The sequence below is a fragment of the Talpa occidentalis genome, unplaced genomic scaffold, assembly GCF_014898055.3.
Source record: "Talpa occidentalis isolate TD23 unplaced genomic scaffold, MPIMG_talOcc4v2.1 talOcc4.3, whole genome shotgun sequence".
NCBI classification, from domain to species: Eukaryota; Metazoa; Chordata; class Mammalia; order Eulipotyphla; family Talpidae; genus Talpa; species Talpa occidentalis.
Genome location: NW_023603184.1, coordinates 113,254,475 through 113,274,096, shown reverse-complemented (window position 1 = coordinate 113,274,096; position 19,622 = coordinate 113,254,475). Strand labels below are relative to the sequence as shown.

At 36.9% G+C, this 19,622-nt stretch overlaps 1 protein-coding gene across 1 annotated transcript; it reads left to right on the top strand.

Annotated features, from left to right (window-relative positions):
- The first annotated feature begins 4,061 nt into the window (after positions 1–4,061).
- On the top strand, positions 4,062–4,556 carry LOC119254801 (small nuclear ribonucleoprotein Sm D1). The gene has a single exon (XM_037521864.1). It carries the CDS (start codon positions 4,100–4,102, stop codon positions 4,457–4,459), a length of 360 nt encoding a protein of 119 aa, XP_037377761.1. The 5' UTR covers positions 4,062–4,099; the 3' UTR covers positions 4,460–4,556.
- The last annotated feature ends 15,066 nt before the right edge of the window (positions 4,557–19,622 follow it).

Here is a 19,622-nt window from a genome sequence, read left to right as displayed (position 1 = left end):
ATCACAAAATTCTTCCTACTACATATATCAATCTTAAATTACAAACATTTTTCCTATTTTCACAAATGAGCAAAGAAATTTTATAATACCTTTATAATATATAAGACTTAGATGCTCTCACAGCAACATATACTTACTAGAAATATAATCCAAGCTACAAATATGTATCACATATATAACTGAAAAAATTTTAGAAGCCACATTAAAAAATAAATAGAAACAAACAATATTTTATTTTATAAACACATGCAGAATATTATCATCTTAACATGTATTTGTGAGAAATTTTTTATGATATATTATACAATTTTTTTCATATTAAGGCTTTGAATACAGCATCTAAATTTGGGCTAGTCACATACAAAGTGCTCAATAACCACAGGCGGTGAGTGACTCCTATTTAGGAAACGCAACTGTTATTACTTGCTTTTTCAACAATATCCACCAGGTGTCACAATGAATTTACCACTTGAAGTCAGTGGCATCAACAAATTTTCTTGATCACATTTGTTGAAATTCTACCTGTATTTCGTATCACTTAAAGTTTTCTCCTAATTAAGAAATCAAGCAATGCAGGTTTTACTACTTAACCAAACAAATTAGAATTAAAAATTATTTGTGGGGCCTCCCTGGTGGCGCAAGGGGTTAAGTACCGCACTATGAAGCAATCCGAAGCCTCTGCAGTACCAGTTCAATCCCCGGCCGGCAAAGGACCAACCCACATGACGCAGCAGACCTCTCATGTCTTGCCCGCTGCTCCCCTCAGCAGTGTATTTCAGTCAGTCTGTCTGTTCTGTTCCCCACTCTGTCTCTGGTGGATCCTCTCACCCCTCCCCACCCCCACATCTCTGGCCTGTACCCCAGCTCTTGTATGCACAAATAAATAAATCTTTAAAAAAATAAAAATAAAAAATATTTGTATATCAGATCCATCTTTCTTTCCTTTTTTTAAAGTCTCATCCTATATGATCTGCCTAGTGAGAAGGCACATAATCAAGAATTACTTGCACATAAAGTTAGATCTTCTCAAATACCCGAACAATTTTCACAACCTCAGAAACAATTATACGGTCTTCTTTTTGCCTTCTTAAATTGTTTAATTGAACACATTTGAAACTCAAACTTTAAAAAAGTGGGAAAATATTCTATTTTCATCCCATTACTGCAACTCATGAATTGTGGGTAAAGATTGCTACTCCTCATACACTCATATGGACTATCATGTTTGAGCTTATTAACACTTAGGACTTTGAAAAATGGAATCACTTAAGATTTTTCATTTAGCTATTTGAAAGTTGTTATAGGATTTCTTTTTAAATGAGAGATAGACTGCTCTTGTTTTAATATTCTGTGTTTTAAATTTTTATAGTCTTGTACTTTATATATTTTGTAAGTAAAACTATATATATAAAACTATATATATATTTAGAAAATATCTCAAATATTTTCTTTTTTAAATTTTAGAAAATCATTAATTTATAATATCAGACAAATATGAACAGAAGCCATACAGAAGCAATAATAAGTGGCAAGAAAATTAAAATGTACATTTTTATCACTAACTTCCACAAAATGAGTATAATTTTCTGTACCTAATTCTATACCAAAAAGCCTTTCTGTTTTATTATTCTCAACTATATGGTGTTTCCAAAATAAAATTATTCTAAAGAAAAATAACAGTTAGGTACCTCTTGAAGATTTACATTGTCAGCTAGTCTCAGAGGAACAGAATCAATCTTGGTATTTTATTAACTAGTATATTAAGGAATGAACAGTGTTATTGCCACAACTACCTGAGAAGATGGAAGAATAACTAAGTGGAGGTATGTAAGCAATATTAAAAATAACAAGATTTTAGGGCCTCCCCGGTGGCGCAGCGGTTGAGTGCTGGGTTGCGAAGCTGGCGCCAGCAGCCTCTGCAGTGCTGGTTCCATCCCTGGCTGCCGGGCGAGGGTCCCACATGGCACGCAGATCTCTCCTGCTGCCTGTGGCTCCCCTCAGCAGTGTACTTCGTCAGTCTGCCTGTTCTGCTCCCCTCTCAGGCTCTGGTGAATTCTCTCACCCTCCTGCACTTCTGACTGTACCCAGTGCTTGTGTAAATAAATAAAAAAAAAAAAATAAAAAAACAAACAAACAAGATTTTAGTTAGGATAAGGTATACATTTTTCATTTTTGACTGCTATTTGGATAAATCTCTTAACACATCCAGGAAAACTTAACCATATATGTAAATGTTTTATAAACCAGCCTGTTAATGAAATAATCAACTACATGCAACTATAATTTTTGCTGCTCAACTCTTTACGATTTTTCTTATTTATTTCTTGAAGAAATTTTAGCAATGTAAACGTGAAGAACCTAATTTGTCTTTTTGAAAGCACAATGCTCAGAAAATCCAAGAGATGGCAGCCAACACCTTTTGTAAAGTACATGAATTATGTCGCTATTTTATCATGGTAATTTAAATACGATTTCTTTATTTTAATAACATCAGTACTAAAGCAACCATTAAAAGAATAAAAACAGCTGAAATTCTAAATAGAGCTATCTTATTATGTAAGTGTGCTTTAGAGATTCCTCAGAGTATTTTACAAAACAAACTGAATAGGTTCTGTCTTTCCTTTTCCCCATGCTTTCAGAGCAGTGGTTTCAGCCAGGTCTTAACCTAGAATTACCTATAGAGCAGTAGGACTAAAGAATAACTGGCAATATTAATGAATATTTCATGGGCATTAAAAATTAAACATGTAAAATACTAATAATATCATGTAGAAAATGTGTCAGAAGTGATTGTTGAGGTTTTCTAAAAACTGTAATAACATTTTTGTTTAAATTCATAATGAAAATTAACCCATATTTATGGCAGATGGGAGAGACTATAATGCAAGTAAAGAGGACCAATACAATGAAGATTTTGCTATACATTTGATTTAAGGGACTATTTGAACGTCTTAATATATTATGTTTTATAATATTAAGCTGTTTTGTTGTAGGATTCTATAGGATAAGGAAAGGTATTGCCCTGTTTTGGTTCGTTAATCTATTATAAATTAATGTAGGGGGTCTCCCCTGGTGGCGCAGGCTGTTGAGTGCAGCGCTGTGAGGCTGTCCCAAGGCCTCTGCAGCGCCGATTCGATCCTGGTTAGCCAGAGAGGGTCCCACATGGCGAGAGCAGACCTCTCCTGTCTCACCCACTGCTCCTCTCAGCAGTGTATTTCGTCAGTCTGCCTGTTCTGGTCCCCGCTCTGTTTCTGGTGAATCCTCTCACCCTCCCGCGCATCTGGCTTGTACCCTAGTTCTTGTATAAATAAATAAATAAATCTTAAAAAATTAATTAATTAATGTAGGAAATTCAACTTCTCAGAATTCAGAAAATAACTCTTTCCATCAGTGTGTAATTTAATTTTTTGCATCAAATTACCACAAACTTAGTGGCTTATAAATTACCCATTTATTGACTCAAAATTCTGTAATTCAGAAATCTGGGCATAGCTCAAATCAATTTTCATTCAGCATCTCAAAACTAAAAGTTGATGGTTCTCCCCTGTGGCGCAGCGGTTGAGCACTGGGTTGCGAAGATGCCCACAGCCTCTGCAGCACCGGTTTGATCCCCGGCTGCTCCCCGGCCACCGGAGGAGGGTCCCACATGGTGCGCAGACCTCTCCTGCCGCCTGCTGCTCCCCTCAGCAGTGTACTTCGGTCCTTCTGCCTGCTCTGCTCCCGGCTCTGGCTCTGGTGAATTCTCTCACCCCTCCCGCGCTTCTGATTGTACCCAGTGCTTGTATTTAAAAAAAACAAAAACAAAAAACTAAAAGTCGATGATTGCCTCAGCTGTGTTTGCATCTTAAACTCAGATGGTCGTGGCAAGATTTAATTCCTTGTGGTTGTAAAACTGAGATTCCCATTTGTCTGATTGTCACGCAAGTGCTGATTTTAAACCTTGGAGATCACCCACATTCATTGCCATGTGGGCCCTTCTTTATTAAAAACCATCAATATAGGATATCTTTACATTGGTCCATTGGTCCCTCTCTTGTTTAGAATATCTCATGTGGGGTTTTGAGCACTATCACTCGGAAAGTGTGACGGCGCCGCTAGGATGAAGCTCGTGAGATTTTTGATGAAATTGAGTCATGAGACTGTAACCATCGAGTTAAAGAATGGAACACAGGTCCATGGAACAATCACAGGTGTAGATGTCAGCATGAATACACATCTTAAAGCTGTGAAAATGACCCTGAAGAACAGAGAACCAGTACAGCTGGAAACACTGAGTATTCGAGGAAATAACATTCGATATTTTATTCTGCCAGACAGCTTACCTCTGGATACACTACTTGTGGATGTTGAACCAAAGGTGAAATCTAAGAAAAGGGAAGCTGTTGCAGGAAGAGGCCGAGGAAGAGGAAGAGGAAGAGGACGTGGTCGGGGCAGAGGAAGAGGGGGTCCGAGGCGATAATACCGCCCAAGATTACTGTTTCAAAGCGATATGTGATTTGGGATATTTTTTGTACAGGCCTTGTTTGTTTATGTCAGTTTTTAATAAACATAAATGTAGGGCAAAAAAAAAAAAAAAAAAAAAAAAAGAATATCTCATGTGGAAGAAACAATTTCTCTTTAAAGTCTCACCTGATTAGGCCAAACTTGCCGGTGATAATTTCCTTATCTTTAGGTTAACTTAATTGGTAAATATTACTTACATCTACAAAATGCTTTCACACCAACATCTAGGTTAGAGTTGATTAAATAATTGAGAGAGAGTATGCATGCGCACCAGGATTAGGGACATTTGATGGTCATTTTAGAATTCTGCTTACCACAACAAACTATTTTTATTGTGCTTTCAAGCACTCTCTTTTATAGTAAACACACAGAAATTTTCATGTTGGAGTGGTTAATTTACTACTAGAGAGAGAAGCTTTTACCTATTTATTTTATTAGGTGCTGAGGCACCACTTATTTTCTAAATATATGTATTTATAGAAATAACTCACCAAAGAAAATACATCACAAAGAACATTACCTGGAACAACCCATAGAAATAATTTGTAAATCAGAAGACTAAGGCTTTGAGATAACAAGTCTTTCTTATAGTCAGTTTTATGAAGCTCTTTTTTGGGTACCACCTCTGACCAATTAAGAATCTATTAAAAAAATTCCTAAAACAAAAAATTTCCTTAGTACTTCTAGTCCACAGTCAGATTCATGAAGAACTACCCCAGAGAAATAAATTACCTTATCCAAGGACCCTGTTACTTAGTTGCACAGTCACAATTAAAATTTTACTTGGGCCTCCCCTGGTGTCGCAGGCAGTTGAGCGCAGCACTGTGAAGCTGTCCAGCCTCTGCAGCGCCAGTTCGATCCCAGCCGGCCCGCGAGGGTCCCACATGGTGTGGCAAACCTCTCCTGTCTCGCCTGCTGCTCCCCTCAGCAGTGTATTTCAGTCAGTCTGCTTGTTCTGTTCCCCGCTCTGTCTCTGGTGAATCCTCTCACCCCACCACCATCTCTGGCCTGTACCCCAGCTCTTGCATAAATAAATAAATCTTTAAAATTTTACTCTCTAGCTGTTCATGTCTACTTCTTTTCATACTGCCTCCCATGCCTGATCTCTCATGAGACAAGATAAGGGAAATATCAACCTCCAACTATCAAAAAAAATTGCTATAGATACAGGTGAACAGTCATGGCTCCCTGTCCAGTATATTTTAACTGGAGACTTTCTGAACTGGGATTCTGCATCAGCCATCTAGTATCATAAAAGAGCAATCACAAATAAAGTGAAATATGCAGTAAAAAAGTCTTAGTGACATGAAAAATGTACTTATGTTTTGCTTTTTGATATATGGGTAGTTTGACTTGGTTTGCTGACCTAGGGTGGTCTTAACCTATGTCAACTGGGTTCACTCATGGGTTTGTGGTCAGTAGGTTAACTGGGAGCCAGTTGATCTAGCATGTCTTTATCTGGAAAGACTTGGCTCTGTTTTTATGGTCTTTCATCCTAATGAAGATTTATTATCATAGTGATGGCAGGGTCACAAGAAATAGTAATGCTTGGATTTTAGACTTGAAATTGGCATATTATCGCTTTCACCACAAGCTAATTGATAAGACTTGATGGACCAGGGAACCAGACTTTACTTCTTGGTGAGAACTGTTATAAAATTATGCAAAGATTATGGATATAGGAATAAGTGGAGAATTGGGCCGTATTTTGCAATTAATCTATTATAAACATGATAACACATAAAAATGTTTTTTTTTGGTTTGATAAAAGGCTGACTTTCGCATAATGGCAAAAAATTCATACATCTTTTAACAGTTTTAACACTCAAGCAATCCTGACTCTTTTAGTTTTTTTTTTTTTAAAGAGTTATTTATTTATTTATTTATTTATTTATTTATTTATTTATTTATTTATTTATTTATTTATTTATTTATACAAGCACTGGGTACAGTCAGAAGCGCGGGAGGGTGAGAGAATTCACCAGAGCCAGAGCGGGGAGCAGAGCAGGCAGAAGGACCGAGGTACACTGCTGAGGGGAGCAGCGGGCGGCAGGAGAGGTCTGCGCGCCATGTGGGACCCTCCTCCGGTGTCGGGGAGCAGCCGGGGATCGAACCGGCGCCACAGAGGCTGCGGGCAGCTTCGCAACCCAGCGCTCAACCGCTGCGCCACCGGGGAGGCCCTCTTTTAGTTTTCTTTTTCTTTTTAAAAAAGATTTCCTTGTTTATGCATAAAAGAGCTGGGGTGTAAGCCAGAGGTGGGAAGATGAGAGGATTCACTAGAGACAGAATGGGGAACAGAACAGGTGGACTGACTGAAATACACTGCTGAGAGGAGCAGCGGATGAGACAGGAGAGGTCTGCTGCATATGTGGGTCAGCTCCCTGCAGGGGATAGAACTCAAGCCGTGCTGCAGTGCTGCGGATTGCTTTGTAGTGCTGATATTTAATCCCTTGTGCCATCATAGAGGCCCTTAGTTTTCTTTTTACCCCAACTATTTGATAATACTTTTGAGAAGCATTAGATGCATTGTTGCAGTGTTGGGCAACTCTAAAAAACTGAAATTTACTTTGCAAAAATTAGGGCAATACATGCACATAATTATTAAAAAAGGATTCAACAAAAAATAAGTACTTTGTTCCCCAGCCTTTTCCATGATCACTCTTGCTCATATATTTAACCCATCAATTTTTAGTAGTTAAAAAAAGTTTTAAAATAGTTCTATTCAGACTTCTAAATAATCTGCTAATTCTATTATTCCTTCATTTACCAACTTTAGGTTTACTGATTTTTTGCCATTATATATCAAATACCCTGGACCATGATGGTGACATAGAAGCTTCTGAACAAACTTCCTCCTCCCATGGATGTAGCAAATGCACATTTACACACAAAAAATTCCCTCTGTGAGAGATCCAGAAATTAGTTGAGTGACTCCCACATACCAGGTGAGTAAGATTTCTGTAGTGTAGTGGTTATCACATGCACCTTACACATCAGATAAGTAAAAAAATACATATTAAAGGGTAAACTCTAAAGCAAAATTTGTGGATAAAAATTATCAAGTACATTATTTCTTAATGGAATTAGACTACATTATTTTTCTCTTTTGAAGTCTTAATATTTAAGTGGTATTGTATAGAATTTTAAGAGGCATAAAATTTCCAGATTCAGTATTTCAAATTATTTTTATATAATATATTTTACATAATCTGTCTAATAAATGACCTCATGCTGTGACATATTGATAGTATAACTGGTTGATATTTGCATTTATTTCTGTTTTAAAGATTCCTATTTCACCATAGGCCAGATTAAATAACTTTTCTACAGTTTTCATGCAAACATGATGTTTTCATCACAGCACTTATATTATCACATTACATTATATTACATACTATGTTATTAAAAATGTTCTTTTTATATGTCTGTCACCAACCTCCCCAACCCTAACCACCACCCTAAACTATACAACTTTTTTTTTTTAAAGATTTTTATTTATTTATTTACACAAGAACCGGGGTACAGGCTAGATTCCCAGGCGGGTGAGAGGATTCACCAGAGACAGAGCGGGGAACAGAACAGGCAAACTGACTGAAATACACTGCTGAGGTGAGTAGCGGGCGTGACAGGAGAGGTCTGCCATGCCATGTGGGACCCTCACTGGCAGGCCGGGATCAAACTGGCGCTGCAGAGGCTGGACAGCCTCACAGCGCTGCACTCAACCGCCTGCGCCGCCAAGGGAGGCCCTAAACTATACAACTTTAAAAAGCTTACCAATTTTTTTGCTTTCAATCATAGTACAAAATATATTTTATGACTTATGCATAAAACTGTAATTAAATTTCATTAAGCACCATTTATATTTACTATGGGCAATGTACTCTGATATTTTTCATGCCATGACTTGCCATTCCATTCCATTCATTTAGAAATATTGTTACAACTCAGTATTTTGATTTACAAATCTCTCATTGATCTCAAGCGGGTTTGAAAAAAGTTGCTGCAAGACATGTCTTTCTGAAGCTCATATCTCTGGTGTTTAGTATAGGATCTGGAAACCTTGGTTGAACGTGGGTTTGTGTATTTCATTTAGTTAGTGCTGCAGATGTAAATTCTAATACAGGAAAACACTGCTTCCTCTGTGCTTAGCATAGAATTTTCCAAATTCTTATTTTAAGAGGTAGTATATACTATAAGCTATGATTTTTGTTAGAACAAAAAATTGTAAAGCCTTATTGCATTGCATTTTTGTAACTTTGCTAATACAAGTGTGAATTATCCCGGTGCAGTTAGGAGTAACATACTTACAAATACTCAATAAAAACATTTCTAAGCTTCTAGTTGTGATTTTTAGTGTATTAAAAGCTTTAGTGCATTAAAAGCTTTAGCATGCTTTAAATATGGAAGCATAGAAACTAAATAATTAGAGCATATAAGGGAGCTCAAATTTTTATTTGCTATTACTTAAATGTGTAGAAAAGTACATTTAAAATAACTGCCCTTAGGTAAGCTAATAAATTAAGAGAATTATTCTTTTTCAATATAAGTAAGTCTTAAAAAATCTGATGAAATGTTGAATAAATTTAAAAACCTTAGATGTTCATATGTGTATTCCGTGTTTTTATTTACTTGAATATATACTAAGTAAATGAATAATATATCAATCCATTATGAAATTTATAATATAGACATTTACATTCATATAAATTCATATTTTTTCTAGTAACCTCTCTCACTCTTCTCACTTTGACAGTTACAAATTTCTAAATGCCAACCTATTTCAGCCAAGTTTTTTGCCAATTATACCTCTGAAAATCCTTTGCTTCAATTACAAATGATTTCATCATTGCAAATTTCAAAGGCCATGTTAGGACCTTATCTTTCTTGCCAAGTCTGTTCAACCTGATGCTGTGGTCAGTCTTGGAAATTTTTCTTCCTTCGTTTCTTTGCCATTATTCTTTTCTAGTTTTCTTTTTACCTTTTTTTTTCTGGCCACTCCTCAATTTCTCCCCAGGTTCTCCTGACTTGTATTTCAATATTTGCACTTACTTTCATTTTTAAAAGTCTTCATGGGAGGGCCTCCCCGGAGGCCCAGCAGTTGAGCGCTGGGCTGCAAAGCTGCCCGCAGCCTCTGAAGTACCAGTTCGGACCCTGGCCTCGGGTGAGAGGGTTCCACATGGCGCGCAGACCTCTCCTGCCTCACGCTGATCCCCTCAGCAGTGTACTTCGGTCTTCTGCCTGTTCTACTCTCCTCTCTGGCTGTGGTGAAATCTCTCACCCTCCCGCGTGCGTCTGACTGAACCCAGTGCTTGTATAAATAAATAAATAAATACACACACACACAAATAAATAAATAAAAATAATAAAAAAAATCTTCATGGGAAATTTTTTCTGATTTCATATATTGCTGAAACTCATATGGCTGCTTAATCTATGTCATCAATACAAATATCTCTTCTAAAATGAGGGCTCTTACATCTATCAAAATGCCTTCTTAATGTAATTCCTATCTAGGTGTCCTGGAGTCTCATTCAAACTCTATATATTTCCATATAAATGTTTCCGCATAGTTTTATGCCCATCATTCTGAACTTTTGAAATTCTCTTTTTTAAAAAGAATTATCTCCCTCTCCTTGCCCCCCACAACTTGAATACATCTGCTTCTTATATAGATCCTACTTTAGTTACTTGTTTTCAGTTTCCCCTTCCCCTCGTTCAATTATTGACCAAGGAAAATTTTTCTAGATATTAAATATTTCCTGAATATCTCTATATCTTTATTTCTATACTGTTCATATCTGTTTCTATACTGTTTCTATATCTATTTCTATACTGTTCTATACTGCTCATACTGGGATGGTCAGGAAACCAGAAATTATTTTAGGTGGAAATCATTCCATATGGGAAATTAGACACCACACTGTTGGAAGTCTGGGAGAAGGAAGATTAGAAAGAAAGTGCTACTGATATTTAGAAAATCTAAACATGAATCAAGCACAGGGGCATGGATTCTGATGATCTGCATTTCCTGCAGTTTGGAAGCAAGTAGTAAGAGCTTTGCTTTCACTGTAGACTTCGACTCATCCTGAACATGCCCTGAAACTTTGCAGAATCAATTTCTGAACATTTCAGAAGCTGTGTTTCTGTCTGAGGACTTGTGGGATTATAAGGACATGCAGCATATGGAGCAGCCCCTAAGTGCTAGGGAGGAATGTCTCAGCTGCCACCCTCAACCACTCAGTGACAGAAGTTGGTAAATAAGTAGCAGACTCCTTGCCTTCATTGGTACAGTTCTGAAATATGTTCTACAGAGTCCCTCCAAGAATCTCCAGCAGGATTGAGTCCCAGTCGACAACAGTCATAATCCACATGTAAATGTCTCATAACTGGCTTTCTTCCCTACCCTGTTAACTTCTCCACTCTTCCTTGGCTTCCGAATCAACTCCAAAGCAAGCTATTTACCCTCAAAGTCTTGTTTACAGTCCAAAACACATGTTTTACACATTGCTTCTGGAGTAGTGCAATGCCTTATTTTTTCAGTCTTCCACATTTTATGATTGTTTCTCTCTTGGACAGAATTTAAACCAGAGAATTGTTTGCAAAGATGTTGTTGTTGCATCATGGAACATTTTGGAAGATCAAGGAAAATGCTGAATATCTTTGATCATGTATTCGATGCTATTATTGTAAATTTACAAATATAACACTACATATTTTATATTCATGTGACCCTGAAAGTAATATATTATTCTCCTGAGTCTCAACACATAGCATATAATACATTATCCAAATTTGAACTGTACATGTTTCAATAATAGCAACTATATGACGCAGCATAGTGCCACTGTCTCTTGTATATGAAAAGGTGCTCATTATCTCCCATCAAAGAGAAGACACTAAGTATCTCTGACAGATGTTAATTTCTCTTCTAGTTTACTCAGGATCTCATCAGGATTTTCTGTAAATTAAATACTAAATTAAACCATTCCATTTTGCTAGCTAGTTATTCCTTACAAGTTTTCTCATGTTCATAATCCAAATTTTTGTTTTTATCATACGCTGTTCTCCCCATCTCACTGCACTCACAACTCCATCATACTCCCCAACCTCCCACAATAGGCATTGCATATTCTTTTCCTGAAGTTCCAAATGAATGCAACCATCTTCTTTTAATTAACTGATACTCATTTTTCAGATCTTAACTCAGGAAACCTCCCTTGACCTTGTGACTAAGCCTAAGATGCTTAGTTTTCATATCCTCATATATACATGCATATATACAAATACATAAAGCACATATATGATGTCACAGTTTCTATTTCTTATTTTTGTGTAATTAATTAATTTATTGATATGACTTCCCTACTAGAGTGTGCCATAATGGCATGGGCATTTATATTTGCTTTTACATTCCCAGGACTTAGTATATGTAAAATATACTCAAGATCAATTTGTTAGGAGTAAAAGCAAAGAGTTACTTATGAAAATCATTTATAAGGATTACTGAAATTTGCATCAGAAACTTTATCATGTTATTGCATGTTACTTTCTTTTAAGAACTCTTTTTCCTCAAGCAGTGTTTATTAGTTGTAATTCTCAGTAATTTCTGGAAGGATACTTTTACTACTTCATAATCTCTTAGTTGTGATTTTTAAATTACAGCTGTTCTTGATTTTAAGTGAAAAATCACTGATAATTCAAGGTGATCATATTGACTAATTTTAATTTGCTCATTTAATTTGATATTGATGCATCAAATCAATAAGAATTTTAACCTATACAATATTATAGACTTTGAGGCACAAAGACATTTTAGTTAAAAAATCATTTATAGCTCTCTGGCTAAAGAAGGTTAATACATAAAGCTCCCAAAATTTGTTTGTAAATTGTGAGTCAGGGTTGGTCTTGTTACCGTTAAATTGGTCTCTTTCAAAATGTTTGAGAGCTATTTCCATTTGAAGTTGTTTTTCATTCATCTTTGTATACTGAAATCTAGCACAAATTTGGGCACTTACTAGATAGATAAGTCAGATTTCAAAGACTGGCCAAAGTTTATGGATTGATACACTTTATGAGTCTAATTTGGCTCAAATAACTTTCTCTTTGATTTCCTGCTTAGCTAGTAATTGAGACGGGAAGCAGATAGAAATAGGCAAATAAATACAGTTCCTCGAAATTTCTAGTTTCTCATGGGAAGTTGCTCTTAATTTGATGATCAATGTAGTATCCAAAGTGTAAGACCATAGATGAGAAAATGTGAGGGAGAGGGCACATCTACCCCAAGACTGGTCAGGTCAGCACTCAATGTTCTACCTCCTGCCATAGGCAACACCTTACTGTACACTCAAGTTCTATTTCTCCTGTGTCAGGACAGGCTGTAGCATATCATACATCGTTAAAATTCATACAAGATATAGTTTGTATGACTGAATAGATTCGAGCAGTTATCTGGGTAATTTAAATAATTAGATAAAGAGCAGTAACAAATAGATGAAAAAGATAATTTTCATAATTTCAGGACATTGCTGGATTGAAAATGCAATATTGGCAGGACATTTCTGTTGAGACTTAACACAATTTAGTTTTAGTTCAAATGATTTATATTGCCTGTTCTTCAGGTATCCAAGAAAATTGAGCAAGATGTCATATAGTTTATATTTCCCATTTGCAGCAAATTTTAAGACATTTATGTTTAAAGTAAGAGAAAACTTCTTATTGACCATTTAATTATGACATTTGTAATTATGTATGGTATGGTTTAGAATTGGGAATTAATACCTCTAGCAACCTTTGACAAATTCTTTATTTTAAAAAATACAGATAAACGTACTACATACAACCTTTTGTATTTGATCCTCTATATGGTAAGGAAAACATTGGGGAATATATTTGCTATCTTGGCGTAAAAGATTTCTTATACAAGTATAGAAAACACAAACCATAAAAGGACAATGTGATAAATTAAACTTCATAAAAGTTGAAAACTTCTACCTATCAAAAAGACACACATAGTAGATAAAAAAGCAAGATCAGGGCCTCCCTGGTGGCGCAGCGGTTGAGCGCTGGGTTGTGAAGCTGCCCGCGGCCTCTGCAGCGCCGGTTCGATCCCCGGCTACTCCCCGGCCACCGGAGGAGGGTCCCACATGGCGCGCAGACCTCTCCTGCCGCCCGCTGCTCCCCTCAGCAGTGTACTTCGGTCCTTCTGCCTGCTCTGCTCCCCGCTCTGGCTCTGGTGAATTCTCTCACCCTCCCGTGCTTCTGACTGTACACAGTGCTTGTATAAATAAATAAATAAAAACAAATCTTTTAAAAAAAAAAAAAAAAAAAAAGCAAGATCAAATGAACAAATAAATTGAAAGCAAAGTTTTAGGCTATGAGAGGAAAATAGAAATTACCAAAAAGGAAAGGGGAAAAAGAGTGGATAAATCTGGTAAAACTGACCAACTGTATGGTGATGGATGAAAACTAGACTTCTGGTGGCAAACATAACATATTGGTAATATATATGGATGTTGATTTATAGGGTTGTACACCTATCTAGAAACTAATGTTGTACCAATACTTTTGTTGAAATGACTTTGCTTTCTTAAATGAATTCCTTTGATGCCTTTGCAAAATCTTATTGACCGTTTAACTGTGTGAACTTCATTCTATTCCACTGCTCTATTGTCTATCTGTAAGTCAACATCACAATGTTTTGATTTTTTTAACTTTTATAATAAGTTTTGAAATCTGTTAAAGTGAATTGTCCAACAGTGTTCTTATTTTTCAATACTATGTTGGATATTCTGCATGCTTTTCAGTCACAAATAACTTTCATTTACAAACAGCTTTGCCAATTTCTGTAAAAAAGGGACTGTCATGCTCTTTGTGGGGTACATATTTTTGTGTTGTGGTTTGGAAAGTGCCTCCAGACTAAAGTGTGCATGATTGTAGGGCTCATTTCATGGGCTTTCTTTTTCTCCTGTGTTATGGATCTGTACTATCAGTCATCAAAAACCTAACATTTGATACTTCACACATTTTGTTATATTTTACTGTTGTTTATAGTAGGATAGTCAATCCAGTTCCAGTCACTCAGTCATGTTTGGGAGCATAAATCTTAGAATTATAATTTAGAATTCTACACAAAATATAAGATTTTTATCCAGGAAATATGGCCATCTTAATTTCTAATTACAACAGTGCAGAAATATAGATTAGCACTATGAAGTTATAACACTTGAAAATAGGTGAATGCTTTATAAACACAAGTAAAAAAAATCAAGTGAATCTTTGATTTAACAAACTGCTGTTGTTTTGCATGATTGGGATTTTACTTTCGGTTAGCTGACTGTTTAAATAGGTTGTAAATTAAATAATTTCTCTTCAGTTTGATTAATTAATTAATTAGAGGTAAACAGTTTCCTATTAAAAAACTTTTTGGCTAAAAATCTATTTTGAATCTAATTTACAAAAATGCTATATTTTTTCTTATGTGTGTTCACTATCAATGGCAGAAGGCAATTATTTTATGAATCTATCAGTTTGAGTATGTAGTAGATGAGCCAGCTGGATTATAGTTTGTACTTGTGTAAATGGAAGAAATATCCCACTTGGGAAAGAAATTAAAATCCATCACTTGGCACCCTAAAATTAGATGTTTCCTATACATCATTTAAATGTACAAATGTATAAATTTAAATTTTGTAATTTTGTTTTATTTTTTTAAAGATTTATTTATTCATGCATACAAGAGCTGGGGTACAGGCCAAATGTGTGGGGGTGGGAGGTGAGAGGATTCACCAGAGACAGGGTGGGGAACAGAACAGGCAGATTGGCCAAAGTACACTGCTGAGGGGATCAGAGGACAAGTCAGGAGAGGTCTGCTGTGCCATGTGGGTTGCTCCCTGGTGTGCTGGGAATCGAATTAGTGCTGCAGAGGCTGCAGACAGCTTCATAGGTTGTGTCTTAACCCTTGCACCACCAGGGAGGCCCCTAAATTTTGTAATTTTAAAAAGAAGTATGTAGAATACTCTGAGATTTGGCCCCACTCATATTTTTATCTTTATCAACACATTGAATGTATTTAATGGTTTTGATGGCATACAAATTAATATACACAAAGGCAAACTATCAAACATTAAGTCAACAATTTGGCTGAAAGTGTGATCAAAAGTATATCATTTGATTCTATGGGGACTACACCTGAGTTGGGGAGGAGGGGGAACAAACATTCTTTAAGAATGAACAATGATGTAAAAAATATATAAAAAAGAAAACAAAAAAAAAGTATGTCATTTGACATTTGATAACTCCTAAAGATATGGTAATGGAATCAGCTTAGGGCAATGATGAAACCTAAATATACTAGAATAACCAAAGGTAGAATATAATGGCATATCCAGTTATTAAGCTAGCCCAAGCTTTGAATGGGTCACAAAAACACTATTTGAGATTCTAATTGTTCATCTAGGTTTTTAAAGACAAATATGGAACCCAGTAAATGTCAGTAAACCCAGTAAATGCCCCTGGTGGCGCAGCGGTTGAGTGCTGGGCTGTGAAGTTGCCCGCAACCTCTGTAGTGGGGGTTCGATCCCCAGTCACCGGCCAGGGTCCCACATGGTGCACAGACCTCTCCTGCCGCCCGCTGCTCCTCTCAGCAGTGTACTTCGGTCCTTCTGCCTGCTCTGCTCCCCGCTCTGGCTCTGGTGAATTCTCTCACCCTCCCACGCTTCTGACTATACTCAGTGCTTCTATAAATAAATAAATAAAATAAAATTAAAAAAAGCTCAGTCTTAAAGCATTAACCTTTTTTTTCCCCTGTCCAATTCCCACATAGTATAAAAAACATTGCAAGCTTATTTTAAAAAATTCCATGTTTATACCATTTTGCGTTTCTTTGTATCCAAGTGTTCCAACAAAGAGTTTAAAATGGGGTGAAAGAAGGATGATTGGTTTTAGGAGTCAATCTGAAAGTAAAACAAATAGGACCTGTTTACCAACTTAATGTTGAGGAAAGAAATGAGAAGGAACAAGAAGAGATAGTGCATTCAAACTTTCATTAATCCATTAATTCATTTATTTAACAAAGATTGATCAAATTCCTACTATGTCTCATTTGGCATGCCAAAGTGCTGGGAATAAAAGGTGACTAAGATAAGATTCCTTTCCCTAGGAAGGTCACAGTTTGATAAAGGAGGTAAAACACAGCCAATGAATTATAACACAATGTAATACATTATGTTTTTATACTCTATTGGTGGTATATTTAATGTACTGAGGGAAGACAGATGAGTGAACATCTAATTATACTGGGGAAAGCATCTGTGAAGAGACAATGCTCATCCTTAATATTAAAAAATGATCTTTTCCCAAGGAGAGGTCTATGGCATGGAGGGTTTAGAGAGAGAAATGGAGTAAATAAAGACAAAAAGTATGGAGCGCAAGGCTTGGTTGGAGAAGAGTTTTATATATATGAATTTAAAGAATATGTTATAGAAGTAATGGAAGATGAGCCTGAAGAACTAAATTGAGACTAGGTGACTAGGCTGCAATGATTTTTGTTGGTGAATCTATTTGAATTTTATCATACAAGCTACTAACAATTATGACAAATATTTAAAAGGAAAATAGCAGGAACAATTTATATTTTCACTAGACAAAACTGGAGGTAGGTTAGATTGAGGATGATTTTTAATAATATAGGCAAGACGGTAGGACAAGACATGATAGGGAGGCAAGGAATGGATTTAAAGGACAATTTGAGGGCTTTCCTGGCGGCTCAAAGGGTTTAGTAAGACTCAACCTATGAAGCTATCTGGAGGCACTGCTGCACGAGTGCTATCCCCGGCCAGGGAGCTCTCCTGACTCACATCAGACCTCTCCTGACTCGCCTGCTACTCCCCTCAACTGTGTATTTCAGTCAGTCCTCCTGTTCTGTTCCCCTCTTTGTCTCTGGTGAATTCTCTCACCCCCCACACTTCTGGCCTATACCCCACTTCTTGTATACATAAATAAATAAATCTTAAAAAAAATAAAGGATAATTTGAAATAGTATAAAATAGAGTAAAAAATAGGAGCTGGAGATTAACTCCATGGCTAAAGTGGGAGGGGAAATGAAGAAATGAGTGACTGAACTGTGATACTGTGGACGAAAGTAAGGGATTTGTGTAGAGGAGCAGGGTTTGGGGGAAGTTCATGCATCAGGGAGTTAAAGAAAGGGGTATTGTAAAGGAACTATTGGGGTTGGGTGTTAGAAGATTTTGGTGACTTTGTAGAAAAGTATCTACAACATTAGTGATGCACAGCTTGAGGAATGAATGGGAAGTGAGGAAATGAGGGGAGAGTAATGAGATAATAATTTAAGGGGCATTTAAGGGAAAGACTGAAAGAAGGAAATCATTTCTTTGTGTGTGTGTGTGTGTGAAAATATGATATAAAATTCTGTAAAAATTTTTCTAAGACTAAATTAACAAAATAAGGACCTACTCAGAGATCTATGCAAGATCCATCTATGGAGCTCCTGAACTCTTAAAAATTACCCAAAATAATCACAAAAATATTTAACTAATGTTTCAGCATCAGGTTTTATCAAATCATTTTTTTGAGATTTGCTGTGCTTAACCCCTTGTGCCACCACAGGGAGGCCCTGTTTCCTCGTTTTCATGATAATATAACCTCATTACACAGTTAACAGAAAAATCTGAGGTTAAATGTTCTCCTGTTTAGAAAGTGACCTATGAATCTAGAGTGCTTTGTTATTGCTATTTATTCCTCTATAAACATAGAGACTTAAAACAACAATAAACCTCTATTATCTCACATACTTCTTATGGGACAGGGATTCTAGAGCAGCTTTGCTGGGTGTTTCTGGCTTGGATTTTCTCATGAAGTTGTCATAACATGTCAGCCAGGATGGGGGTGACCTGATGACTTAACTAGGGCCAGAGGATCCTCTTCCAAGGTGGTTCACTCACATGATTGGTAGTTTGGTGCTGGAAATTGAGAGGAAGCTTCAGTTCCTTACCCCATGGATGTCTCCATAGAGCTATTCGAATTTCCCAAATGTGTGGTGACTAACTTCCTCCAGAGAGAGTGATCCAAGAGAAGACTTTTGTGATCAATCCTCAGAAGTCAACCGCTACTATTTCTACAATGTTCTGTTGACACAGTTCAGTCCTATCCATTGGGGCAAGGGAATACACAGAAGTATGAATTCAAGGGCTGACCTTTATCCCTCATCCATTCTGGAACCTGGCTTCTGCATGCATATTTATCATGGAGATGTGAATGTTTCTTTGTGTAAGTCAGTTTTACCATCTTGCATAATGGCCTGGATTACTTCCTATAAAAGCAGCAAGTCTTCATTGCAGTAGCCTATTCTATTCACATCTGCATAATAAATGCCTCTGGAACCTCCAGCAAGTAAGAAAGGTGCAGTGAGTTTAGCTGTTGTCTGAACTTCAGGCAACAGGGAGAAAGGGGTTTACTGCTGTCATTATAGCAAAGCTTGTTATCCTAGAGAACAGAGGAAGAAGGAAAGCAGTTCAAGTATTTTCCAAATAATAAGAATACTTATGGGGGGAAACATTATTTTGATTTTTTGATATCTCTCTATTATAAACACAGAATTTAAAATCTGGATTGGTTTAAAGGCCAACATCCTGTAACAGGGTAGTCCCCAGGAAAGGGGGAGGTTCCAGGTTCCCTGCCCCACCCAAATGGAGGGTGGAGCTGAGCAGGGAGAGAAGAGGCTGCAGAGGAGACTGAGGAAGGAAGGAAGCAGGATGCAGAGTCAGAAGGAGACCTGGAGGAGGCACATGGAGCCTAGAGACACGTGAAGAAACTGCGCTTGCCTTTTGGTCGTGGACTGGGTGACACAGATGTGGGTGAGAGACCCGAGGGGAGGTGACAATGGCAGCTTTTATCTTGATTTCGATTTTGCTCTTTTCCTTCTGGGCTTGTCTGGTTGTTTCTGACCCTTTTCTATGGGTCTCCACTGGAAGATGCTTTAGACTTGTGGCAGGCTTTGGGGCCTTGCTCTGGGCCAATCCTGCTTGGGTGGACTTTGATCCAGGAGGGGACGGGTAACTTTGGGTGCTTCATTTAGAAACTAGACTCTTTGCCTTTCCTGTATT

Excerpts from the sequence above, each read along its gene's own strand:
- LOC119254801 (XM_037521864.1), top strand. The coding sequence starts at position 4,100 with ATGAAGCTCGTGAGATTTTTGATGAAATTGAGTCATGAGACTGTAACC.